This window comes from Streptopelia decaocto (assembly GCF_964273445.1).
Source record: "Streptopelia decaocto genome assembly, chromosome: 2".
NCBI lineage: Eukaryota > Metazoa > Chordata > Aves > Columbiformes > Columbidae > Streptopelia > Streptopelia decaocto.
The window spans coordinates 65619701-65646986 of NC_138655.1; the positions used below are offsets into that span (position 1 = coordinate 65619701).

Below are 27286 nucleotides of genomic sequence, written 5' to 3' on the forward strand. Positions count from 1 at the left end.
TATTCTGGGTTTTTTCCCATTGTGTAAGGTTGCAAATTACTTACAATGGAGTAATAAGACATATTAATCATGAGGAGCCAAATATATGTTTATGTAAAATACATGAGCTTATTGAAGGAATTGGCCTACAGACAAGGAAAACTTAAAGCATAAGTTAACTATTTTACACATCCATTATTGCTAAAAGTTATTCATACTTTGTAGTGATGACATATACATTACAGAAAAAATTAGAGGTATTAAATTTTGCAAAGCTTTAAAATTTACCTAGTCCAATGTTTTGGGTATTTTTTTGTGTTTGTTGTTGTGGGTTTGTTTTTTTTTTTTTTTAGATCTGTACTTTCAGTCAAAATGATGCAAAATGCTAAAATGGAAATGGGGTGTGGAGAACTATCAGCTGATAGAGACTGCATTTTTAATAAACCCAAGGTTCAAATACCTTCCTAAATTCATACTTTCAGGGGAAAAAGAATGTACTCAATAATATGTTCCAGAATAATGTTTCTATTTTTAGTAAGTTACTACACTTTTGTATTCTAAAAAAAAAAAAAAAAGAAAAAGAAAAAAAAATCAGAGGAACATGATGTACAAATACATTGCTGATAGATACAAATTTGCTCAAGGAGAAGAAGATTCAGCCAAGTTGCCAAGTTATAAAACATACTTACTGGAGCTGTGGGTTGTTCACCATTGCATTAACTGGGCATAAAATAGCATTGCTCTGCAAAGAAACACCTCCCCCCCAACTCCCACCTTGGCTGCTCTTTCTCTCCTTTGTCAGCACAAGTGTACCTGTATTTTTAAAATATTCATACTCAGCCCACTGTCCTACCAGTGCCAAGGATTTTTTTAATAATAATGTGTTTGTGTTGAAAGTGTCATTTTTTGAGACAGCTGCATAGCACAAGCAAAACATGAAGCGGCTGTGCCGGAGGGTGGATGTTGGGGTTCCAGTGCTTCAGCGGGGGCCCTGTATTACAGGGCAGGCTTTGGATCAAGGGTGAAGCTGGGTGCCTAGTGCAGAAGCAGAGCATATCAGGAATCTCGATGAGAGGAAGAACAGTGTAGGTACAGAGACCTAAAAATAAAGCAGATTAAAAACACAGACTTGATGAGTGAGATAGAAACTGTCAGCTCTTTCAGGGATCTTCTGTCAGACTGACGAATGCTGTGTAATTCTCATACTGACACGCCAATAAAAACAGACTGCCTTCAGTGGATGCAAGACCTAACCTGTACCATTGTACACGTATGTGCCTATGTCTACATATATATACACATACACACAAAAAATATATTTTTCAAAAAGTCATATGCAGGCCATGATATCTTAAAGGTAGTAAAGATGTGCATGCTAAAGGCATCGATCAGTATATTTGCTTGCTATAGGTATATATTGTTGATACATGAATGTTCTCCTTAACTAAATAGCAAGCATGAACTGCAGGCAGTAGAAGAAATATCATACACAAAGGAAGCCATGGCTAGAAGGCTTGGCTGTCAAAAACTATTCGAACACAACTGCAGTTCTGTGCATGGAACGTGGTATAACGTGATGTGTTACTGTAAGGACTGTTCAAGCTCTGCTACACTGGAAACCTGACTGATTTTCCATACATTCTTGTGCAGACACAGTGAATTAAACTACTGAGCTGCAAATAATTTTTGGAAGCTTGATCAAAATTATGGCATATTCAGAAACATATAAATGAAGTAATTTCATTACAAAGTCATAGCAGTTGGCTATAGTAGACAAAGTGGAGACCTGCCATAAACGTCATCATTAAAATTCCGAACCAAGACCTCAAGGGGATATTACGTAGTGGAATTAATCTTAGTCATCCTATACTGTAGGCACTTATCACCACTTTTTTGGTCTTTTTTCAAGGTTATATATTTTTCTATGCCTGAAAGGACCGAAGTTAACATATGAGTCTAATGATACTGGAGAAACATCTGCTTTTCTAATGGTATGTCTAATATACATGTCTATGTTTTTCTTTAAGATGGAGATAAGAGTCTTCACACAAAACACATGCTAAAACTTTCAATTTTCTTTTTTTCTCAGCATTATGGCTTCCTTGTGATTCACATCAGCAAGTCCTTGAATTGCCATGAAAATAATGCCATTGTATTTGTGGATTTGAGATGCCATAATTCCCAGACTTTCATAATGAAGGTTATGACTGAGTCAGCCATCTCTAGTTTTCTGCATTTCTTTGGAACAGATTGATTGAGTACCTGCATTTTCCCATTTCTGAGATGCTTTTGATTATGATGGTCATTTTATAGTCTTCCATATTATGTGATCTTGAATTATATATGAGGTAGAAATTAGCTTCTATATCATGGTATGAGAATATGTCCACATATATTACATCCTATTACTACTGTAAAAGCAACAGAATTTTTTGTCACGTTACCTGGCCAATTTGCAGTTCTACATCACAGCACATTTGCCGTATTATACTTTACCAGCTCTACAGGTACATTACATGCCCTAATGGTTTCCTAGGCTTTGTTTTGCAAATGATGAGCTCTGCCTCCTGCAGAACGATGGCTCTAAGTTTATCTCCTTTATGTCACCTTGTGAGTAGCTTCAGTAAAGCTTACGTTGGCCCATTTATATCCCTGCTGGTGTTTTGATATCATTTACAGTGGAGACTTCTGTTAGAAAAGTTTCACAAATGTTGCCTTCGCATGTTTGCTTTTGCCTTATCTGCCTTTTTTGGTGTGCTGTTCTGTTCCTTGCACTTTTCTCATCTCCTTTAGTCTAAAGCAATTTTTTCATTCAATTTTTTTTCTCTGTCATTTTAAATTATTTTAGCCTCAGAGCAATCCAACACTGACCTATAAAAATTAACACATTGGTGACATGAAGGAATTTATTGTCTAAAGCAGATTGGACAAACCAGATGCAGTTCGGACAAACCTCCCAAATGAGTAATGCACAATCTGCACTTGAGAATCTTGGGTTTGTTTTCTCCTATATTACTAACATTTTCCAATCTAAGCTTTCTCTATCGTCTTACCCTAATGAACAGTTTGAAAGGCTTAGGTTGCTCTTTCATTGGTGAAGAAATCACTGAGTGATCATATCTGTATAAATGCCCAGGATGCTGACTGAAGTTAGCAATGGCCATCATGTGACAGCAGCATTTAGCACAAATAATTTTCTTTCTCATTTTTTAAACCCTAACAAATATTTCATATTGTTTACTTATGAGTTTCTTTAAATAAGAGTTGCATCTTGCTGTTAAGTTCCTAATTACATTCGTGATATCTTTGTTGGAGTTCCAAACCATTAGCAGAGTTTGATAGCATAATCATCAGCTACATAACATAAATTTGTACAATCAACATGTTCAGTAGCTTATCTCTAAAATAAACCGGAGTGATCACGTCACTAATTTGACTATATCCGAGCTTGCACTTTGATATGTTAAGAATGACCCAGTTTTCTTGAATAATGAATAATTTATTGCTTTAGTCACTCTCGCCATTCCCTTCTTCCAGGCTCTGAAATCTTACACAGTGAATTGCACCGTCCAGCTTTATTGGTAATGGCAAGCTATTCATATAATTATAATGTAAAAATGGTTGTACTGGCTAGACCAAAAGTCTGCTTAGCCTTGTGTCTTTCCTCTGATGATGACCACCATAAAAATCTAAGGAAATTATTTAACATAAATTTATATGTTACATATTTACATGTTTTACATGAGTTAACACATGGTATCTATACTGGAGGATGCATCACTGAATATTTACCCTGCCTAGGAGTCTGTCCTGTCCTTTCTGTAATGGTAAATTTGCAAAGGTGTAAGTAATTTTTTTTTTCTTTGCTGTGAACAGTTTTTTTCCCGGACGACTGACTTAAGTGGCCATAAACACAGCTCTTGTTTGCTGGAGTCTTCCTCTAAGTGTAACTTGTTTGGTCCTTTGCCATGATGGTGTTGCAAGCTGGGTTTGCAAGTGGATCAGAGGAAGAAAGGCTTCATTTTAGTGGCGTTTGGTGGTTTCATTACATTCCCCATAATCTCTCCTAGTCCTCTTGTCCCCAGACCCTGCACTAGTGTATTAAGTGCCATGATCTGCCATCAAAGTAATCCAATTTAATAGGTAATGACCTGCCTGAACTTAGAGGGCCACAATACAATATGCTTAAGTGACTGGTCAACTGCAGTTCAAGAATTATTTCATCAGTGCTTTATGTTTTTTTCCCCCTCACTTTATAAATCAATATAACCTGGAAAAGATTTGAAGTCACCTCAGAGGCTCAAGCTAGGGAAAGATACTTAGAAATGCCACAAGAAATCACAATTTTATGCTCAAACTCTTTAAACAAAAAAAGCATAATAGATTTGTGCTCTCAGGGAGCAGGAAATTCACTAATTTTAGGGAATGACTGTATCTCAGTGAAGGGAGAGACTGGTTTTGCGCTGAAGGGAAAACCAAGTAGGAAGGTGCGACTAAGGGCTGAAATATCATGGAAGCAGAGAGGGACCATGCCAGGCTGTAGAGGTCACATTGCAGGAAAAAGGGACTGTCGTGTCGGGTGAGACTAAATAAACCCCACAGTGAAGCCTTCCTGCAATGGCTGGGGGCACAAAAACATGTAATGTGGATACTCTTCATAGTATGGGAGTCACAGAACAGAATCATAGAATCATTTCGGCTGGAAGGGACCCTCAGGATCATCCAGTTCAGGCATAACCTAAATCTGGCACTAAACTATTGTCCCTAAGAACTTAATCTACAAATCTTTTAAACACCTCCAGGGATGGTGACTCCACCACTTCCCTGGGCAGCCCGTTCCAATCCCTGACAACCCATTGCATGAACAATTTTTTCCTAATATCCAATCTGAACCTCCCGTGGAACAACTTGAGGCCATTTCCTCTCATCCTATCACTTGCTACTTGGGAGAAAAGACCAACCCCCTCCATGCTACAACCTCCTTTCAGGCAGTTGTAGACAGCGATCAGCTTTCCCCTCAGCCTCCTTTTCTCCAGGCTAAACGGCCCCAGTTCCCTCAGCCGCTCCTCATCAGACTTGTGCTCCAGACCCCCCTCACCAGCTTCGATGTTGTTCTGCATCAGTAATGGCAGTAGGAACGTGTGGAAAACGGCTACAGCCCAGATGCGAGGGGACGACACCTGGGGAAGGGGGATGGTGCACGGTGACACCGTCGGGACTGCCACCGAGGGGTGGCCGGACGATAGAAGCGGCGAAGGCTCCCTGCCGGCTCTGAGGGCGGCGTGCGGTCCAGGCCCCCGCCTTCCGACAGCGGCCGGGGCGCTGCGGCCGCCCTCCTCCCGCCGGCGGAGTCCCCTCCTCCCCGCCGCCGGCGGGGGCGGTGGTGGGCTGCCGAGCGGCTCGGGCTTGCCGGCGCTGCCCATGGGGGAGTGCGGGGTTCCCCCCCAAGTCCAGCTCTTCCTCCGCGCCTGCGAGCAGGGCGACTGCGAGACCGCCCGGCGCCTCTTAGGCCTGCCCGGCGCCGCTACCACCGACCCGGCGGCCGCCTCCTCCTGCGGTACCGAGGAGGCGGCGGCCGCAGCGGAGCCCCGCGGGGAAGCGACCGCCCCACCGTCCCCCAGCGTCCCCGTGGACTGCACGGACGAGGCCGGCAACACGGGGCTACAGTTCGCCGCGGCGGGAGGCCACGAGCAGCTGGTGCGGTTCCTGCTGCGGAAGGGGGCCTCGGTACAGAGCAGGAACCATTACGGATGGAGCCCCCTCATGCAAGCGGCCAGGTACGGGGTGTCTCCGGCCGCCGTCCCGCCCCACCGCGAGGCACCGGCCTAGTCAGCGGCGGGGCGACTGCCGCGCCGGTGGCAGCCCCGGGGCGGGGAAGGGCACAGGTTCAGCATTCCTCCCTTCCCCGCCCCGGGGCTGGCGCTTGGGCCCTTCGCCCTCGAAACGCTGCTCCCCAGGCCGGGGGAGGGCGCCCCGGAGCGCTGGGGGTGGCTCCAGGCGGGTCAGCGTGGGTGAGGGCGAGAGGCGCCATGTTGTAGGCCCGCGGGGTGAGCCGAGTGATCGCCTCTTCTCTGGGGCATGGGTGGGGAGGGGTTGTCGAGTTTATGTGTTCAAGTGTTACCCCCGGGGCATTAGGTTTTATCTTTCTGTATCCAGGGTGTGGTGGTTGAAGCTGTGCATGCTGTTTCTTTGGTAAAGCCAGTGCAGAATCCCAGTCAGAAGTAACTTGAACACAAAACCACTGTTTTTCTCTTTCTTGTGTGGAAATAAGATACATGCACACCCTTACTTAATTTCTGTGGGGGATTTTATTGTTGTGTTTTTCTGGTATGCGTTACCCACCTGTTGAAAACTCACCGCTGATGCAAAACACACAGAAGTAAACAGAAATAATTCCTTTTACTTGGCTTTTTCCATATTTTCCTGAATGGCTTGGTGAAGGACATGGGAAATCATTGCTGAGGTTTTTAATGACGAAACTGGATTGTTTTCTGCATCAACGACGCTGTGCTTCGTGTAACCCGCTGCTGGGTTGTGGGAGGTTCCTGCGTTCCTGATGCTCATGTTTGCGCTTATCTTTATGTATACAGATACCTTATGGCTTTACAGATGTGTTTTGCAAGGTTGGAGGGCAGTGTTTTCCTGTAATAATTGAATGTTTAATTGAGAAGATAATTTTTTTTTTGCGATTGTTTTTTTCTTGCCTCATAACAGATTAAAATACTAGCAAGAAAAGAGTCTGTTTCAAAGTCAACATTTCTCTTTTCAATTAAAGCCCATAGAAAGTTCCCAAAGAATGAGTCACACAGCTGGTTTCCCAGTAAGAGCAAGGAGACAAGGTTGAAAAAAATTGTTATTTTAGAAAGGTTAAAAAAAAAAGGAAAAAAGTTGCAGAAACATTCTTAGATTTTTTTTTTTTTTTCTCCTTAATGGAAACCATACGTTTACTCTCCAAAAACAGTAAACTCATATCACTGCAACCCTATTACTGTTTCAGAGAAATTACTTGCTGCCATTTGGAAAGTACTGCAGATACCAATGAAACCTGTGGAGAAAGCTTGAAGTGGAAGAGTGTGTTTCTTTTTTCTTTTTAATGGATAACCAAAAAGGAAACCTAGTGTTTGTACAAGTGCAAGTTCCAAACTATGTACATGTTTAGTTTTCTAGCTGTGGTTAGCCCTGTTGACATTGGACAGGAGATAATATATATACATAAAATTACTCATGTGTACAGTGCTTGCAGGCTTCACTGAGGTGATGCAGTGAAGACTACCAGGATAGACCTAGGGATTAGACAGGTCCCAGAGTCGTTCTTCTGTGACTATGTTCTTTTTGAAGGGAAACTAGGGAGTTTTGGTCTCATGTCTGCTGTTAGTGATTACCAGCATTCTTCAGGATATCCTCAACAAGCATTTGCTTTGCTGCAGTGTACGAAGGCTGCCTTCAGGATCAAAGTTTGTGTTAAACACTGCACAAGCATGAAGTAATGCATGATATCCACAACAGCACGAAGTACTCATCTTGTCAATGCATTATGTTTATTAAAATCTGTGATTCCTCCTGAGAAACAGTAATGGGTTTCCATTTTCTTATGGTTAGGTAGCTGGTTGGGTGCGTGGCTTGCATGGTTGTCTTTTGCATACTGACAAACTACCAGAGCCTCTGGTAGTCAAGTGGTATCAAAACTGTGTTACTGGTGAAACTAGTGTAAGAGTTCAGTACTCTGTCCAAGTTCTTTTAGATATACCACACAAGAAGGGTTTAATGCTTTAATACCAAGTGTCCTTATTGGAAGATATTTGATGTTACACAGGATTTTGATTGAGCCTAGTGAGACAGCAATCTACTGAAATCACAACACAAGGCTATCATAGGAATGGTAACACAGAGTTGAAACACAAGACAGTGTGCCGGTTACCAGTCCCTGGATGCTCACCATCACAATACTGGATGTCCCCAGTTGCCAGGAAGGAGTATGTGGCCCCTTCCTCTCTTCTGAATTATTTCTGTTGGTTGCTCAGTTTTGGTGCTCTCTGTTGGGCTGTGCTGGTCTGACTGACTCGGGAAGATAATACTTTCTCTTGATTGTTTTAGGGAAGGCTGTTCACGCAGCCAGTTGTCCCACTCTGCTGAGAGAGCTGTTTCTTGAAAGAAAAAGAGGCCACCTTCTGGTCTTCTTCGTGCTGAGAGAAGTTCAGCTTTCTTTACAACAGCTGTGGCCACTTGCTACATTCTTCCCTGAGCTTGATGGGCACATCTTTGAACCTTCTTCCATTGTGGGGCTTTGTTAATGGTTCATAACTGGAAAGCAAGGGATGGTGCAAAGACAGTGAATTGGCTATGTAGTTCATAAAACAGGTTTTTTTTTTTTCCTTTAGCGTTGACTCTGTAATTTGTACTCATTCAGTAGTAACAAGGGTACTTAATTAAGATCTCTGCCAACAAACTGGCTTTGATTCGTCAATGTGATACAGGCCTGGAAATAAAAAGATGAAAGTGATTTTGTGGTTCGTGGAAGTTACGTATTGATGTCGCGCAGTTGAAAATGAGGGTAGCATGTTGCTGCTGTGGCCAGAATGTCCTCTTAAATTGGTGCCTGGTTTATGAGCAGGATCACTGGTACAAATGGAACAGTTTAGTTTACAGACCTTAGCTGTTGATTGCTCCCCTCCAGTAAGGTAACCAGCGTCACATTCAGCGGTGTGTGCACGATGCTGCATAGTGTATTAGTCAGTAGGCAAATTTGGTAACAGTTTTCTATGTTCAGAGTATGCTGTTTTTTGTTGAAAAGTCTCTGCCATCCAGGGTGTTAATTCTCCTCGTTATCTCTTTCTCTCAAGGTTTGGACATCTAAGCGTGGCTCACATCTTGCTGGAGAACGGCGCTGATCTCAATGCACAGAATAAGTTAGGAGCCAGTGTCCTCACAATGGCCTCCAGAGGCGGCCATGTCAGCATGGTGAAATTGTTGCTGGAATCTGGAGCTTTTGTAGACAATTATGACCATTTTAGCACGAGTGTACTTAACAGCAGCAGAGATGACCTTCCCGATATCACTCCACTAATGGCAGCCGCTCAGCATGGACATGAGGCAGTGGTACATCTGTTATTAGACTGGGGAGCTGATTGTAATTACACTGTGAAGACTATGGGCTGGAGCCCTTTAATGTTGGCAGCTGTTAGTGGGAAGGTGAGCTTGGCACAGCAGCTCATGGAGAAGGGTGCCAATCCTGATCACTTGAACGTACTACATAAAACACCTTTTGAAATCTCTGTTGGCTTCAAACACAAAGACATGAAGGACTACCTGGAATCTCTCACAACGATCAGACCCCACGCAGGTATGGAGTGTTAGTTGTTTGTTTCTCTGTCTTGAAGTTTAGATTGCATGTTTAGAAATTGAAGCGATATTCTGTGTGTACATCACGTTCTTTATAATTTGTAACTAGGCTCCCTTGTAAATGTTTGGAGTGGGTACACCTACCTTGGGTGAGGCAGGAATGCCCAGCTTCAGCACATTTCCTCCATGTTAGCATGACGAGATTCCTGTCCTGCAATAAAACTCTTGTGAAACATTTTAGAATGTTTTAATGTTTTAAATGTTATCTGCATTTCAAACACGTGATCCAGATGCTCATTTAGGAAGAAAATTACAAAGGCTTACTTAAAACAGCTCTAAAGAATGGACAGAAAAAACAGAATTAGGATATCAAAGAAAGGATATTGCAGACTCAAAACCTAATAGGTATCAAATCTAGGCCTTGTAAGGAGGGACTGAAGAAGTTCAATCTGTCTAGTTCCATGGGGAAGTGGGTAAGAGGGGTGACTAATAAAGCGTTCACGTTAAGGACAGGAAATCAAATACTGGAGGGCCTTTTTATATGGCAGCCAAAGGACAAAAAAACCCACAACTGTGAGTATAAGGTTAGAAGAACTTGAATGGGAAATAAGACACTGTTTTGTGGTGAAGCTTCGACCTGGAGTGACTTAGTAGAGGTGTGCAATGGTGCTGGGCGTCACATACAAGGCCTGTGACATGCAGAAGGCCAGATGATGTTAACCTAAAGGTTTCTTGTAGCACTCTCTGAATATATTAAACGTCTTTAAAGTCCTTTGGTAGTGGACTGTGTTTTCTAAGAAAACCAAATATTAATGTGGTTGAATAGTAAGTGAGCATGTCCCTTACTTTTGTTCCTTTCAGGAGAGCGGAATACTTAATTAACTTCAGGATGTGATAAAATTTACAGGCAACCTCCTTCTTTCCTTGAAATGTGAATATGCCTGTTTGTGTGTGTACACACCAAAAGGGACACACGCCATGCTTGTGTATATACAAAATTAGATTAAAATAACATTATTTCAATGCAAATCTCAGTTAAAATGAAGTTAAGAAATGCTGTTTTTATGGTTTTTAATTTTGCTCTGTAACATATGATTACGTACACTGAGACAAGAGAACGGGTAAAGAAACTTTTTGTGACCATGTAATTAAAGAATGTGTGGTGGTCATGTAGCTGTAGCCATGAGCGTAGAGGGACACAAGAAATCCAGGATTGTGTAGGTTGTATCTTGTATTAGGGCATCTGAAGGCTTAGGAAGGTGTGAGCAAACTTAGACTGCAACATTTTCCCTTCAGTCTTAACCAGTATATCCAATACCATCCACTCAACCAAATGTACAGAATAGTATATATTGTGTGTCTTTACCAGTAAGTTTCCAATTTTTTTAATTACTAAACAAACTCACATTCTGTTGACGGTATTTTGTGTGTAATTTCCCAAGATTTTTGTCTTTATTGAAGATAAAGGTTAAACCTACTTGCTGTCACCTGTTAGTTTGAAATGTTAATGAATTTAGGTCAAAAATTTTTTACTTATTGCAGATGTCTCTCCAAGATATCTTTCCAAATTAGCTTTTCTTTCTATCTGGTTCTATAAAATAATGTTATTAATGTCTTACATTAGGTTTGTTAAAAATATTGTGGATTTTCTTCCCTTTACTTCTCCAGAAGTTTGTTTATGCTAACAGAAATTCATTAAATCTGTTCCTGAAATCAGACAGTTTAGTTGGTGCATTGTGTTGGATATTTGAGTGCAAATAAGTCATTTCAGAGGTTGAGACTTTATTCTGTATATGGCTGTTTGGGGATACTTTTCAAGGTGTTTGTGCTTTATGATTCAAACCAGTGTTGGGAGGTGCTTAACAGGAAGGTTTGGAAGAGCCGAACCGGGATTTTTCAGCTTTGGAGTGCTTGCTAAGAAATCTAAGGATGTGACTAGCTCTAGAATGAACCTTTTCCAGATGCTACCACCCATCCAGCCCTTCTCAGGGCTGTTTTCAGTAACAAATTCAAAACTACCTGAAGTGGCCTGGGTATTGCCTGTGTTCTGTCCCTGTCCTTGCTTCAGCTCACTCAGATGACAGTCCTTCCTTCTGGAATTTCCTTGTGCTCTGCTCCCTGAGGCTGCGTCTCTTCTAGGCCTTTCACACCCCAAGTACGGAGTCCGGTCCTTTCTTAAACTAGCCTTTTGAAATCTGTTTTCCCATTGTGAGCTCAGTTACTTCTATAATATCAGTGGCCGAACCAGGAGAAAATGTAGGACCCACAGCTCTATTTGCCAGTCTTAAAATAATAGTTTCTCATGGTTTGGGAGGGCTTTCCAGCAATAGTTTTTGTTTAGCATTTTCAAATTACTTCCTTTGGAGTCAAGCTATGAACATTAATATTTTCTGTATTATCATGAAAGCAACAGAAATGGGCTCAGGAAATCTCTCAACATCTCCTTTTTTTTCTTAAATCTTTTTTAGCCCATTGGTTCTGTAGTGTCAGTAATGCTTTGGATGATGGGAGGGTTTCTGGTGTGAGTGGCAGGTGCAAGATATGTCACTATTTTTTCCTCATCTTACATAGTGTCAGCAGTTTCAAAGCACTTTGAAGGCATGTCAAAGGAAAGATCCTTCACCAAAAATGCTAGAATTTGTAATAATTACAGTTCTTATAATAAGGATGATGATCTGGGAGCTGAAGGATATTTATTAATAGCAAGCTGTGTAGTTAAATCATCACTATTATTTTTGTGACCTTCAGAAATTAAGCTGGCAATACTGAAGAGGAAATAAAAATGGGACTTCTTGTAAAACTCCTTTTGAGTCGCCTTTCAAAATCATCCAGTTCTCTGTGAGTGTTTGCTGTTACACAGAGGATTACATGAGACCACAGAACCATACTGTGATTCTTTGATTGATCTTTTAGTCTTCCAGGCAGGAAACATGTAAGTTTCCAGATAGAATTTCCTGATAGAGAATGGAAGCTGAAAGGCAAAAGCCTGTACTGATGCTGTGTTACAGTTTGTAGCTTTAACTCTGCACAGGCAACTAACTGTACAGGTGAGTCATTCTTCCCAAAGGGAATACAAACGTAATCAGTGCTTTCTGTGTTCTTAATAAAGGTATGTCCAAACGTATGTTTTATAGTACCTTTTTGTAAATTTTTAATAGTTTTTGCTATAAAAATGTTACTAGAAATTCTTACTTTTTAGAAGATTGCTAATAGTAATATCTGTATTTCTTCCAGATACAGAAAAAAGGCAACCTGATGTGTTTCATGCTTTGAAATTGGGTGAGTACTGACAAGACTCTTCTACCATGTCTGGTTCTTGTAACTTGTGCCTTTCATGCCAAAATGGTGTGATTTAGTAGTTCCAGTTATTCCATGACCATGCTACCTTTAATATGATTTTTTTTTTTCCTTCCTGAAAAACTTGAAGTTATGACAACAAAAGTGCTAATTGGTGCAGAGTATATACTGGCCTCTACCCCATATGAACATTGTAATTGCGTTTTACAGTTGCTTCAAGAAAATAATAAGTGTCTCAGATCTTGCCTGTTCTTTCATGAGCACAACTAGTAAAACTGTTCCATGGCAAACATGAAAGAGCCAGTGCCATCCTGTTGATTTAAATTTGGTCCAGGCTCTGATGAGTTGCAGCCGGGGCAGATGGCAAGCTGCTTTTTGGTTACCAGTTTTCCTGGATCTTCCAGCACTGGAAAAAGTGCTGAAATGATGGATTGGGCTTCAGGCTCACTGATGGCTTTGTCATGGGAAACAGGACTATTCACTTTTTGCTGAGGCTTCTGGTAATGTCACAGGTCAGAAAACTCTGCGCTGTTTGCAATTTCTTTGACAGGTTGGAGAGATTCAGTACTTGAACCTTATCTGTTTACTGCTCTTAAAATTGGTGTTTTACCATTTATATATATATTTTCAGCTATATGATAGCACATTTAGCCTATTGCCAGCAGTCCTAGCTATATAGACAGTCAGAAAAAAATAGTCACTAAGTAGTAAAGTTCCTGATGGATCTATTTATTTTTTTTTTCAAATATTGGAATCTGTCATTCTCATGTGAGTTTAAATATTCCATCCAGTGAAGTTGTGAGAGGTATTCCATGAGACCTAAGAGGTTTGTTTCTTCTCTAGTCAGCCTGCCCTTAGTTGGGACTAAGATGCCCCAGACAATGAGGAAACATTGGTAATACAGCCTTGTGCATGCATTGGACCTAATAATAGTTACTGGGGCTGTGCCTTCTGTGGCATAGAAAATCTGGTCATAATGCACTGAAAGCTGCCTTTAACCGCCCCCCCCGGCTGTGATATATGCATAGAGAATACGTAAACTTTAGGGTTGAGCACAACTACCTCTCATTTCAGCTTTTATGTCCAGGTGCCCACTCCTGACTGTAACATAATGATAAAGCCTTTGGTGTGGTTCACCTTCTTACTTTCAACAGGGAGCTGCAACCTGCAGAGAGCTCCGAGGTAGCAACTTTCACAGTTTCTGATGGATTTTTAGGTTTTTTTTTTTTACTATTTGTAAATGAGTGATTTTTGTGAAGGAAAATACCATTTTTTCTTAACATCCATCCGAATGGATTTCAGCAATGCATCTTAAAATCAACAATTGTCTTCCAAGTTTTACTGTTACACCATTCCTATTGAAAAGTTAGAGGTGTTCTTTAAATGATCAAGCCTGGCCTTAGTCTTCAGATCCCATCCTGGTTTTGGTGCAGCAGTTTAACAGTTGGTTTTTAATTAACCATCATAAGTCACCATCTCAGGAACTTTATGGTTTTTCAGGCTGCCAGAGCAGGAAATGGGCAGACATAGTAGAGGAGGAGAAAGAGGTGATAGGTAGCAGTACGGGGAGCTCTCTCTTAAATGTCAGCTCTTCACATACAAGCTACCAAAACCTCTTCCTAGGAAGGCTTTGAATCTGTTAGATTTTAGAGAGTTCAGCTGCTCTTCTTATATCCCTATGACTTCTAGTTTGAAATTTATAAATGTTAGTTCTGGGTCAGAAGGAGTCTTGAGGGGAAGCCAAATGAATGCTGGTGAACATACTGATTTTTTTTTTTTTTTTTCTGAAATACTTGGCTATGGATGGCAGCACTGTTAAAAACCCAGATCACTAGGTTAAGAGGTATCCAGGCCAAAGTCAATTGTGGAGTCTCCATAGGTTCCAGGGTTTCAGTTTAACAAACTCTGTGATGTGGGTCTGTGTTAAAAAACCACCTGCTATCTTTTACCAAATTGGGACTTAAAAAAAGTAGTTCCATGCTTTTGTGTCTTTCCCATTCCAAGAGATTAGCTGAGTGGCACGGGTGGGTGGTAGTTTCAGTGAGTGCGTTCAAGTGCCTGCAGGGATTGTCTGGGATTCTGGCTGGCTTTCCAAGGAAAATGTTCATGCTTGTGATTGAGTGGAAGGCAGCTCATGTCATGAAGCAGTTTAACATCTGAAGTTTCTTTTAAAGATGAGATTTTATTCAATTTGCATGGCAGTTGATGATTTACTTCTTCTTGCCTTTGTTTCTATGGTGGTACATATTCAGTCACACAGGTGTTTTTTCCTCTTAGTTTCTTCCCTGCTTTTGCCTACCATATGTCGTGAAAAAAGTAAGAGAGTTGGGTGAACTTTCTGCTTACGATGATGCTGACTATGTAATACATTTTTAAAAAGTGCTTGTTCCTACCTTTATTAAGATTTAGAAAACAAACAAAAAACAAACCACAGCCTAGTTAAAATACATTTTTGTATTGGTTTTTTTTGTAACTTTGACAAGAACTCAGTGACTACCAGCCTCTTTATGTGGAAATTTGGATTTTAGGTTCACTTTTAGAGAACTAGAAAGATGACAGGAATAATGCATGACTTCTGAGTAAAGAGTGGGGAAGTTTTGCACTGAAGATTTAGTTTGAATATTGGAGACAGATTGAAAAAGAAAAAAACAACCTTTCTGAATATAAGAAAGTTAATCACCGGAATAGATTAATTAACCTTGGGAGGTTGTGGAATTGTAACAGTAGAGGTTTTTAGAATCAGTGAAGCATCTTTGTAAGAGGAACTTATGGGTCAGTGTGACATAGGGCATTTATCTGCCTGAGGCAAGGAATGGCCTCCACCACCTTTCAGAGTGCCTTTGTATCCACTCTCTTTGGTTCTAAAATTGTTGCTTTCTGTGATATCAGCCTATGGAAATGGAACAGGGATCTTTGTCCTGCTGAAGGACAAGTCACGTTGTTTCAGCATCATCAGTTTTCCTTGTGTGACATGATCTTATGATAATTTAATATAAATATTCCCCACTCATGTCTTCACATGTGGGATGCACTGCAGTTTTTACAGACTTTATAGCGTAGTTGTTCATTTCAGAAAATGATTCTTGTTATGGGATTGCACTGTAAGTGTACAGGTAGGGAAAATGGGGGAAAACAGTGCTTCCTGCTTATGCTACAATTCTATGTAGCCTGGGAAGATGTACTAATCAACTAGAAGACCAAAACTCAGCACAGATATTTAGCTTTACTGTTGCTATTGCTCTAGTACATTAGTTTTTTGTTTGTTTGAATTCCACCAAATGTATACCAATGTCAGCAAATCAAAATACATATTAATTCAGTGGCTAAGTTCTCTGTTGCTCATGTAGATTGTGTTTTATCACTGTTTTACAGGAAACTTTCAGCTGGTTAAAGAGATTGTTGATGAAGACCCAAGTCAGGTCAATATTACCAATGTTGATGGTGCGTCTCCATTAATGATTGCAGCTGTGACTGGACAACTGTCCCTTGTTCAGCTCCTTGTTGAGAAAAATGCTGATATTGACAAACAGGATAATGTTCATGGCTGGACAGCACTCATGCAGGCCACATACCACGGGTAAGATACATGCTTTCTTTGGGTCTAACAGTAGAGAAGTTTCATTCTTCTTACATTCCAACAGAAAAAAATATTTTTGTTACTGATTCTGGAAGCAGAGGAGTCTTACAAGAAATTGAGAGACTTGTGACCTCAGTTTTCCATGACTTGCACTGCCCTCGGCTTTTCAGAGCAGACCTGAGTGCCGTTTGGATTTCAGAATGAGTGACACATTTGGGAACTTGAATCTTGCGCAGCAAGTGCTGGGAACATAGTGCTCCAGGCAGGCACTAGTTGCTTTGGTGCAGATTTCAGCTTCCATCCTTTGATGGTTTTAGTGATTTGTATGATAATATCACCTCCTGCCAGGATTGTAGCCCTACATCATTTTGTGAAACTTTGAGGCAATCACCCTTTAATGTGCCATATTTTCCAGTCTTAAAACCATTCTTATGTTCCCCTATTCTGCCTTCAGTTTTCATAGAGTTTTCTGAAAGGTGCTCACTAGAGAACTGCTTGTCATTTTCTCTGAACCTATTTTATAAATGCAGATAGGAACATAAAATCTTGTCAGACCCCAGAAATTGGCCTGGTACTTCATATGTGATCTCTGCCATATATGTGGCATTGTCTGAATACATGATATTTAGTTCAGGAAGGTGAACTTTTCTCCGTTGTTGTAGGTGAGGCCCTCAGGAAGGTGAAGATTCACTTCACTGCCTGGTAATGCTCACATTAATTGTACAAATGCAGATATTCTGCTCCAGCTTTTATTTTTACTCAACCGATCTCATTGGGCTATGAAAGTGAAAGAAAGCAGGGATCAAATTGTCATCGCTTGGGTGAAAATTTTCTAAAGTAGTTCCTGGGACCTACATAAGATTAGATGCTCTGCTTCCTCACTAATGCAGTACTGCTAGTAGTAATTGGCATTTCACAGAAGTGCCTGAAGATGTTTTCCTTCAGCAGCTACCCCAGTGCACAGCTGGAGTATAAGCAGTAGCAGAAGGTGATGTGCAGGGTTGCTGGCACATCCCCTTGCTAATACTCAGGCACTTGGATGTGGAAGTACAGAGTGCAACTGAGTGCTGTGTGTGTGTGTTCAGATACAGCACTTTCAGTTTCCTGGAGGACTAGGTTAAAAAAATTCCTTTCCCTATTATATCAATCAGTCTTTATAGTATGAAAGCATATTAACTTTGTTAATAATTTTCTTTGTAATAGCAATTGGAATACATTTATTAGGACACTTAAGGTTTGAGGTAGAAGAGTTTTACTGGGGCCTTTGGTATTGTTCATGCTTAAGTAAAACAAACTAAAGGACACTAGCTCAGTGGAAAGACCAGAAGGGACATCCCAGCCCTGAAAAAAAAGACTTGTCTTCTTAGAAGCTTAAACCTGTCCATGAAGGATAAAAGATACCCCTAGTCAACCAAGATAATGCCAGTGTCATAGGCCCTCTGACATGTCTTTGAAATCCTCCCAGTATTGTCTGGCATCATAGATAAATAGTGATAGCAGGACTGACTCCTGGGACATCTGGATCAATCAACAAGCAGCAAAAATCCTGCAGAAATAGAGTTGCTTTGCAAAGTTTTATTATGATTCATCATTGGTAGTGTGGGTGTTAGTGATAAGTCAAATTGTGTTGTACCTAAATGCTTGAAGGGTACAAGAACCCTGTGTAAAACCACATTTGAGATGCTCCAATTTTCTACTTTGCATGCTAGCTTTTCTCCTTGGTTGCAACAAGCCAATTATGAGTTTTCATAACAACTGGAAATCTTTAGCCTCTGCAGAGCCTCAACTTACCCTTTCTCAGGAGCAACAGTGATATGGAGGGTCTCTGATTTGAAGGAGGGAGCAGGCAAGGTCTGTGTGAGCCAGGGGCACTAAAGAATTGTTGTCTCCGTGTGCCCTGAAGGTGCAGGACCTGGCAAGCATGATGGGGGGATGACGCAGTTTTAAGGAAGAGAAGAATAGTAACGGGAAGTATGCAGAGGAGCTGTGGTGGCAATAAGCAGAATTTTTATTTGAAGAAGGAAACATTCCTCCTCCATTTTAGGTTGACTTTATCTGGAGTGAGTTCAGAAGTGAAAGCTTCATCTGTATGATAAGCAGTAATGCTCTGAAATGGAGAGGTTGAGATCTGTTTGTCAGCCTCGTTATTAGAGTTTGCAGTCACCTGTTGCTACTTAACATTTTTGCTCATGTTGCTCATGGGTGTCAGAGTTTGTTTTTATACAAGGTCAGTCTCTGCTCAAGAAGAGTTCTGTATTAAACATATTTTCCCTAGCTTTGTTGTCCGTTCATTTATTTCATAAGCTGAATTACAGCCTTGTTTTTAACTCCTGAGGCCAGTCCTGCTTATTTATTCAGGTGTGTGAGGGGGGAGAGGGACTAATGGGAATGGGGTGGTGAGTTCCTTTTATGCAACTAGCTTTTATGAGCTTTTGTTGGAAGGTGTTTGTGTTGGTTATTATTTAATGCTGATTGTTTTTGCATTTTAAACACTTCAAGGAAGTGATAATGTGCTTTCTCAATTATGTAATTTATGTTTCTAATGAAGTGAAGTACTGTTTGATGTTTATAAATTATCTTCAGCTAATTTGGCTTTTCTGTGAGCAGTTTCTTACCTGTTCTGAATATGAAGTTGAGTTGAAATATTAGTGATGGTGTATGATGACTACTGGACTGACCTTTGTCTTTCCATCTGCTTTTTTGCCCTAGGCATGAATGGCCTTTCATTGGGAAGGTATTGGCAACAAATTCCAGAATCCATTCCAAAGGGTCAGCTTAAAGAAACTGACTGTTCAAATCAGGTTTTTTAGGCTGACTCTCTGCGTGTTGATTAGTGTAATTCATAGTAAGTAAACAGTGACTGACAATGGAATCATGGGAGCTTCTGAATAGCTTGTCAATAACTTTTAGACATGGTTAGCTATAGAAAAGGTAAAATTCTGATCTCTAATTGAGGAGCAATGGTATAAAAGGATGAAAATGGAGTATTAGGGTTTTCTTTCTTGTTTAATGTTTTGCTTTTTGTCATGAGCAATGCCTTTTTTTCTTCCCTTAAAGAAACAAAGACATTGTGAAGTATTTGTTAAATCAAGAAGCTGATGTCAATCTTCGTGCAAAAAATGGATACACAGCTTTTGACTTGATAATGCTGCTCAATGATCCAGGTATGTTATTTCAAAGAGCACTGAGAAAATGTACAACATAAACATTCCTTCCATTCTAGAAAATGCATTAAAATTGCAAGAAAGTATCCTCTCAGGTCCAAGCTGGACTGGACCAAGAAAGGACACTGTCTGAGAATGGTGAGATTTGAGTTACTTGGTTAATAGGTTTTTTATGGGATAACAGATTTTGTGCATTCCTCTTACTTTTGTTTTTAAAAATGGTCCTAAATGTGTTGTTTGTGTTACCAGAGCCAGTTCAGTGGCATTTGTTGACTGTGGTGGCCCAGGTATTCTGTGTGTCATTAGCACAGAGCTATCGACTGGAGCTAGAAATTTCCACTCAGTAAACAGCAAGCAGTAAAGGGACAGGACAAAGAGACTGCAGTCAGAACAAAACTAGTGAAGTCCTGGCTGAACCTCTCACTAGGTCTGTGAAGGCTGAAAATAAATCACACTTCAGGGTTCAGGTTATTTTTATGGGAGTGCATTAGAAAAATACAGCATGTTTTGGGGAGACTTCAATGAAACAAATTTAGTTTTTGTTGTAGCTTGTTTAACTTACATAATTTGTTATTTTTAACCTTGCCTGGTACCTGACTGGTTTTATCTGAAGGCAAGAAACACTACTGCTGAGGGAATTAATGTTTGTTTTCTCTGTATTTACTCCTTATGGTGCTTTTGTTCACTGGTGGATACCTTTTCTTTGTCAAAAGTAGATCACCAATAGTATGAAATTTTAGAAAATAAATACAGTGAATTATTTTATCTTACAACTAACTTATACGATAGAGTAGTTTGTCTTGTTACCTGTCAATATATATATATATGTATGTATATATAGGTTAGTTCTGTCTGCCCTTCTGAAAGCCTTTCCTGACTTCTGTATAAAATACAGACTTACAGAATATTTTTTGCTTCCCTATCCTCACCTCATGCTCCTTCTTTTTTTCTTCCTTGTCCTTTCTTTTTTTCTTACCTTTTTTTGTCCACTTTTTTCTTACCATGTCTTTTCAGTCCCTTCGTTGTCCAGGCTGACCATCTCCTTTCTCTTTGGGATTTAATTTCAAGCTTCTTTTCTGCAAACTACGCTCGAAGAAAGAATATTCATTTTTCTCTACTCTCTTCTGTGTCAGGTGAGAAAAGGGAGCATCACAATATCTTTCTTAACTTCTACAAAGTGCGTGAGGAGACAGTTCACTTGGTCACACATGACTGATTCTGACTGAATATCATGCTTATTTATATTGATAAATACCTTTAGAGTGATGGTAAGACTGAAGCCCACTCTGTGAGGAGAAGGTATGGGAAACATAGGCTGAGAAATAAGGTTTTAGGGGTTCGTCTGCTTTATGTTTGAGAGGTAAATCAACTACTATTTATATGGGGTATATAGGGTTAGTGTCAGTGTATGAGTCATAATATTGAAAGCAAAACAAATTAAATGGTGTCTTAATTTGTTTTCTTTTAGACACAGAGCTTGTACGATTACTGGCATCAGCATGTATGCAAGTAGGCAAAGACAAGAATAAACTGAACAACAGATCGTCTTTGCCTTGTTCCAGAAGTAGGCAATCCTTAAATGTCCCAGTGTTGCCAGATGACAAAGGAGGTCTAAAGGTAAATATATTTCCTCTAAATAATAACCAGTGTGTTGTTTCCTGTAGTGTATGATGCAGAGAAAGTAATTGCTAAGAAGTACTTTGGATCTAACATGTAATTTTTTTTTCGGGGGTGGGACAGACCAGGGGAAGTGGTTCTGAATTCCTTGTTGACAATACTACCTGGTTTTATGAAATGAAGCATAGGTTCAGCTTTCTTTTTGTCAGATGGCAAAGCAAAGGGAGCACTTTTAAAGGAAGAGTTCTTATCAAATCATTTCAGTGGCTAGAGGTAGATCTCATAGCTAAGTAGTGGAAGATACAATGTTCGTAAGTTTGGAACTGAATTTCTGTTATGATGATCTTAATTTTAAATCTGCCTTTAAAATGTACTCCAATTTTAGCAGACTTCTCGTACCCACAGCTAATATTTTTTTTGTTCTTTGAAATCAAAGTGGATGTGTTATGGGGATTTGTTTTTTCAATTATGTCCTTTCAAGTTAAGCTTTTTGGGCAGTAAATTTTCAGATTTTCATCTTTAAGGCAAGGGCGATTACATATTTGCCTTTTGCCTGATTTCTTTAACTTCTTCCATCCTCTTAACTTATCTTGAAGATAATTAGTATTTGTTCAGAGGTCGGGTTGTCTATGATGACTCTAGGGTAATTTTAATCAGCCTTGTCTGGTTTTAATTTGTGTTAGCTTATTTGAATATTTTTAGTCTGTTAAGCAAATGCACACGTATTTCTACCTTCCTCCTGTTTAATGGTATCCACACTAAAATATCTGATCATAAGTAGACGGCTTTTGAAGTTCAAAAAAACTCAAACCCTTTTCTGTCTCCTGTTTTATCACTGTTGTTATTAACTGGTAGACCTTTTCTTTTGTTGTGTGTTTCTTTTATTTGTAACGTATGCATAATACAGGCCCTTGTTCCTTTACCTACTGACTATGTAGTGGATAAGCATGACTTGAAAACAAAGTTCTGCTTCTTCCATATACAACAATTCTATTTCCTCTCCTTCCTTCCTGTGCTTCTTCAGCAAGTTATTCTCTCAAGGTCAGTATTGGAGCAGTGTGAAATATCACATTCAGTTTCTTTTTTAGATGAAAGTTGTTTGAGGGCAGAGATTTCCAGTTCTTCCCCTTACTCTTTCGTTCCTAACATTGTTACTTCTGTCTAAAGTATTTCTCAAGTGGCAACACCATTTTTCTGGTCTTTGATACTATTGCTTTCTCCCCTCACTAGGTTTCAGCCTTTTGACACGCACTGTTTTTAACCACAAATGCGTTTTTGTTCCTTGGCTGCTTCAGTGCGGCTTAAAGCCCTTTATTCCAGCTTCCATACATGTGTGATGTGGTAAGGTATATGGAGAGGCCACAACCCTGCAGCAGCAGCAGATTGGAAACTCCAGAGCTCAGACCACCATCACTTTGAATACCAGAGGACAAGATGAACCTCTGCACTATCACTCCATTCTTGTCCAAGAGCAGTAGTTTTTATATGGTAGCAGAGTGGCTATACTTCATGTTGGCTTAGTTTGTGACGCGGGCGTTTGTTAAGGAAGCAGAAGCGCCATAAAGAGGGGTAGCAGAAATGACAGGTACTTAGAAGTTATCCTTTTGTTCGCTGAATGTATCTTGCTCTTGAAATAAACCAACCACATTGTGCAAGCAGTCTCTTTTGTATACTCTTTGTGCTCTGTATTAAAGCTAGATGGATTTTTTTGCCCTTTCAGTTTGTTTTGGAAGGTGGATAAATACTGAACTGTGTGGTTTTCATTGCTTTCTCAGAACTATTTGTCTCTCTTGCCTTTTTCTGTCAGGTCTTTGTTGCTAAAACTAATGTAAATCTTTATTAGTTATGACTCCAAAGCGATACAAAGGTCTGAGAACTCTATCCATTACTAATGCTTTGTTTAGATTTAAAAATCTCTTTAGTGATCATCTGCTAGAAGGATTGATTTACAGGGAATAAGTTTATAGTTTATATTACTTAGTTCTACTGTATGACAGTTGAGACGACATATATCAGTAAGCAGTTGAAAAATGTTAGATGAAAAGAAGGGAGGATTATGTATGGTGAGGAGGAATGGCTAAGAATAAAAATTAGACTAAGAAAGTGTGTTATCTGAATTGGTTATCACATAAACCTGCCGTCGTGAAGTATCATCACTTTTACATTACTTTATTATTTTTTTAAAGTGTTCCAGAAAGGGAAGAAGAAGCTTTACTAAGAAATAATCAGAAGATATTTATAATCTGACTGACTTACCTACAAGCCACATAATCATTAATACAGATTGTATAGGTCTTCTCAATGTAGCCTATAGGTCTTTTATAGTCTAGAGAAGTAGGCTGCTAAATACTAGAAGCATCTTGCACTGTCTGCCTGTAAAAATGCGTAAGTCTGTAAATACTTGGATACATTTTATTTTGAGCAAAGGTGGTCTTCTTGTATAACAGTCTCCACAAATGTGTCACCTGTATGGATGAAAGTCATAGGTGGAGTAGAAGTGCTAAGGTTTGTGTTGTTTTCACAACTGATTTTTTTTTTTTGCCTTGCTCTTTTTCAATTTATAGTCTTTCCAGTCTAGCAGGGTTTAAGTTCTCTATATAGCAGCACTATGTTGATTGTGGATCTTTATTTTGACAGGAATATTATCAAAACTCTTCTAGTTTGAAACTGATTTTGAAAATCTTAAGGAGAAGCTGTCATGCAGATCAGTTAAACATCTATGCACACCTCTTAAAAGCAGAAAACACATGCTGGTTTATTGATGCCAGAGAGTGTCAGAATGGACCGTGAAATCAGAAGTTAACGGGAAGATTATATATTTTCCATATAGCTGTAAAAATTTACTTTTCAAATTGCCCAAATACTTTTATCTACCTGGTCTTTCCAGGTAGTGTGGAAAAATACCGTAAGGCATTTGCCAGATGAAAAATAAGGAAAGAGATTAATCATATGCATGCAAAGTATGATGAGGCATTCTATTGATAATTGCAAACCACTTTAACGTTTTTGTAGTTTATCTCAAAAACTGCCTGACAGATTTATCACCGCTGTAAGGTTTACTTAATTGTACATTTCTTTCCCTCTTTTTTTCTTTTAGTTGGAACTAAATTGTTATGTCTTCTTATCAATCTAGTCCTGGTGGAGCAGGATGTCCAATCGATTCCGCAAGTTGAAGCTGACTCAGACATTGCGCCATGGATTTCCTTCCAATCAGTTTGTGCCTTTTCCTGATGAGCCTGAGCCATCATTAAGTTCCACCATAAAAGCAGTTTCACAGAGTGATATGGACACCTCTGGAAACCTCGATGCTGCTACAGCTCGGATCACAAATAGCAAAGCTAGTGGTAAAGCCAGAAATGCCATATGGGAAGTGACCTCTCGTGGGATAGTCAAGATAATACTATTTCTAATTTGTTGATTTAGTTTTTATTTAGCTTAATGTAACTGAAAAGATGCGTAATTTATTTCATCTACATACTTTGTAGTATGTAGCAAGAGACATGTTTGTACTTATGACTTGATCATGCTGAATGCTGAGTGCAGCACCGTATAAGCAAAAAAATACTAATATAACAATCTTATTGTTCTGTAGCAAGCACCATTACATTGGACAGTAGAGGGGGGCCACTCAAAAGTTGTTAGTATCTGTGATAAACTCATTTATGTGATGAAAACAAACTTACTTAAATAAATGAGTGTTTCTAAGTGCTCCATTGGAAAAGCCCAAATCTTAAAGCACATCTGCTGAAATTGTACAGCTCTCCATGCAAAGCCCCTGCAGTTTGTGATGTGATAGGACTATTGGCTTAACTTTAATTTAGGTAAATGACAGTGTCACTGGAAATCTTGGTTCTGTATGCTTCCTGATGCTAAAGCTGTTGAATGTTTGAAAACAATAAGCTATCCTTGAGAACAACAGTAGGAGAGTGTAAACAATAGAACATAATTTATATATTTTTCAGGTGTAAACACTGCAAAAGGAGGAAAGGATGATGAATTATTGACAACTATGGTATGTCACAGTGTTTTTGATGTGTTCAGCGCAATTCAGAAAGTCATGCAGCTCCCATAATTTTTTTTTTTTACCTTCTATCTAAGTCACTATTAGAAAGAGACCTGTAATTTCTTGATAGTCACTAGACAGGAACTGACAGGCTATGATACATCAATAGTTTTTATACTAGGAAGTATTGCAAGTACTATGGTATGGAAGCTGTTCACAAATACTTTTTTCAAGAGTTATCTGTACCTTTGGATGGTGAGCAATGGATTAGTAAAATAGATGGAACAGCTGATTAGTGGCTGACAAGCCGTATGCTGTGAGGAAGACGTGGCTGGAGCATTTGGTAGTAGAAGCAAACAGCAACCATTAAATATTTAGTTTGGGATGTTTGTTTGTATTATTTTATTTCTTTTGTTATGTTGTAGCTTTAAATTCCCTACAGCTTACAACCTGGAGACATCATTAAATTTGGCTGGTTATCCTTTATGTTCTTTTTTAAGGAGATAGAGTAACTTTTGATTGGACTGACTGACAGAACTCCAGGGAGCCAAATCAGTTATGTTGATTTTTTTTTTCTCTTTCTGGAGAACACCTGCAGCAGGAACAGGCAGTTGTTCACTGTTTCCAGGTGTCCTGTCTGGGAGTACAGGGAAGATAACCGTGTTATTTCTTTGGAAATTAATTGTTAGCAGTTGTGTTAAAACCAATTTGAAGTAAGATTCAGCCCAATTAAGGAATAGATAGTTTCTGCTACTTAATGAACTATATTCATTGTATTAAATGAATGAGTGTACGGACAGATGCCAGAATGTCCATGGGATTCTCTCTGTTGTTAAGTGTCGCACATCCTCACAAATACCAGTTTTCTGTCTCATTTCCATCTCCATCTTTTTATTTGACTTACAATTTTGAAACTGTATCATCAGCTCCCAGTAATCTTTCTTAAAAAAAGGCTCTTTTTCCCTTTCTTTGTTTCCCTCTCTCAGTTGAGGAGCAGTGCTCCATTCACCAGGCTGCCCAGTGATAAACTGAAAGCGGTGATACCCCCTTTCTTACCACCCTCAAGTTTCGAGCTCTGGAATTCTGACCGAACGCGACTCAACAAAGATGGAAAAGCCGAACAGATGAGAACAGCCTGGCCACAGAGAGCGATCAAGCACGATTTTAACAGCAGTGGAAACTCTGATGTAGTAAGCAAACAAAATTTGTACGAAAATAGTGTTATGTGCAGGCCATGCTGACTGGTGAGCCACACTGTGTTTCTGATTAGAAATGGCTTTAAACACACTGTTTACGTAATGTCTTGTCCTTTTAAGCTCTGCTGTTTAAGAAGAATACACATCTCTATTGAAGGAACATAAATGGAACAAAACTTTTGTATTAAATGAAATCACTTGTTCACTGTTAACCAGAATAAAGTCAAGCCCTAACAGATTTGCTGCAAACTGCTTAAGTGGCTGCTGGTTCCACCTACATATTTTAGTTGCTAAAGTGGGTACCATCATTGAAGTGTGGCAGACACTGCTCTAATTTGGAAGAAGACTAGGGGCAGAAGAAAAAAACCAAAGTTTCTCAATTTTTAGGACCGAGGTGGGAGGGAAGAAATATCAGTGAGGCATAAATATACAGGCATAACATTCTGGAATATTAGTAATAGATAAAATCGTAGCAATTAGTGATCAGGTGAGCTTGAAGGCATACAGACTTAAGGTGCAAGTTCTGTAAAAAGGGAAAAAGTCTGAATAAGTTCTATTTTTTTTTTTAATAGAAGGAGTTCACCTGATTCTACAGTGTTTTTAGTGAAAAAGCAAAAACAAAAGGAAAGTAGCTTATTTGTATTGAGACAGGAATCAGAAGAACCATGATAACCATTGCTTTCCTAGTCAGTAGGAGAAAAAGGAGAAAGAAGTGCTTACTCCCTTGACTTCAGGCTGCAGTCACCAAGTATAGAGAAGAGTTTATTTCACTAGTCCAGAACTGTACTTTTGGTCAGTTCTAGAAATGGAACAGTTAGGACAATTAGGAGGAATTTTTTTGTCTTCCTTTTTGATGTGAAAGTTAGCTAAATAATGGTAGAAGTGATTTAGGTGGAATAAGGTGGAGTATTAGAAGGGAAGTAATAGATCATAGGAAGGCAGATGTTCATCATCCTAAAAAAAGGTGTTTCTAATAATGTAGATGGATAATTGACACCCATGTGTGAAGTGAGGGACAGGGGAAGTAGGGGAGGACTAGCTATCAATCCTTCTGTGGGGAAAGAAGGGTTTTGCTAAGGGAATGGGGAGAAAGAAAGTAACCTAGTAAGTCAGA

At 39.6% G+C, this 27286-nt stretch overlaps 1 protein-coding gene across 1 annotated transcript in view; it reads left to right on the forward strand.

The window, feature by feature from the left end:
* Positions 1-5205: 5205 nt before the first annotated feature.
* Positions 5206-27286, forward strand: part of ANKS6 (ankyrin repeat and sterile alpha motif domain containing 6) — a 34462-nt gene continuing 12381 nt past the window's right edge. Inside the window, exons 1-9 of the mRNA XM_082044880.1 lie at positions 5206-5756; positions 8820-9319; positions 12553-12597; positions 15988-16192; positions 19250-19356; positions 20825-20973; positions 24107-24317; positions 24936-24985; positions 25963-26166. Of these exons, the coding sequence (XP_081901006.1) occupies positions 5401-5756; positions 8820-9319; positions 12553-12597; positions 15988-16192; positions 19250-19356; positions 20825-20973; positions 24107-24317; positions 24936-24985; positions 25963-26166 (1827 nt within the window). The 5' untranslated portion in view covers positions 5206-5400. The remainder of the gene's footprint in view (positions 5757-8819; positions 9320-12552; positions 12598-15987; positions 16193-19249; positions 19357-20824; positions 20974-24106; positions 24318-24935; positions 24986-25962; positions 26167-27286) is intronic.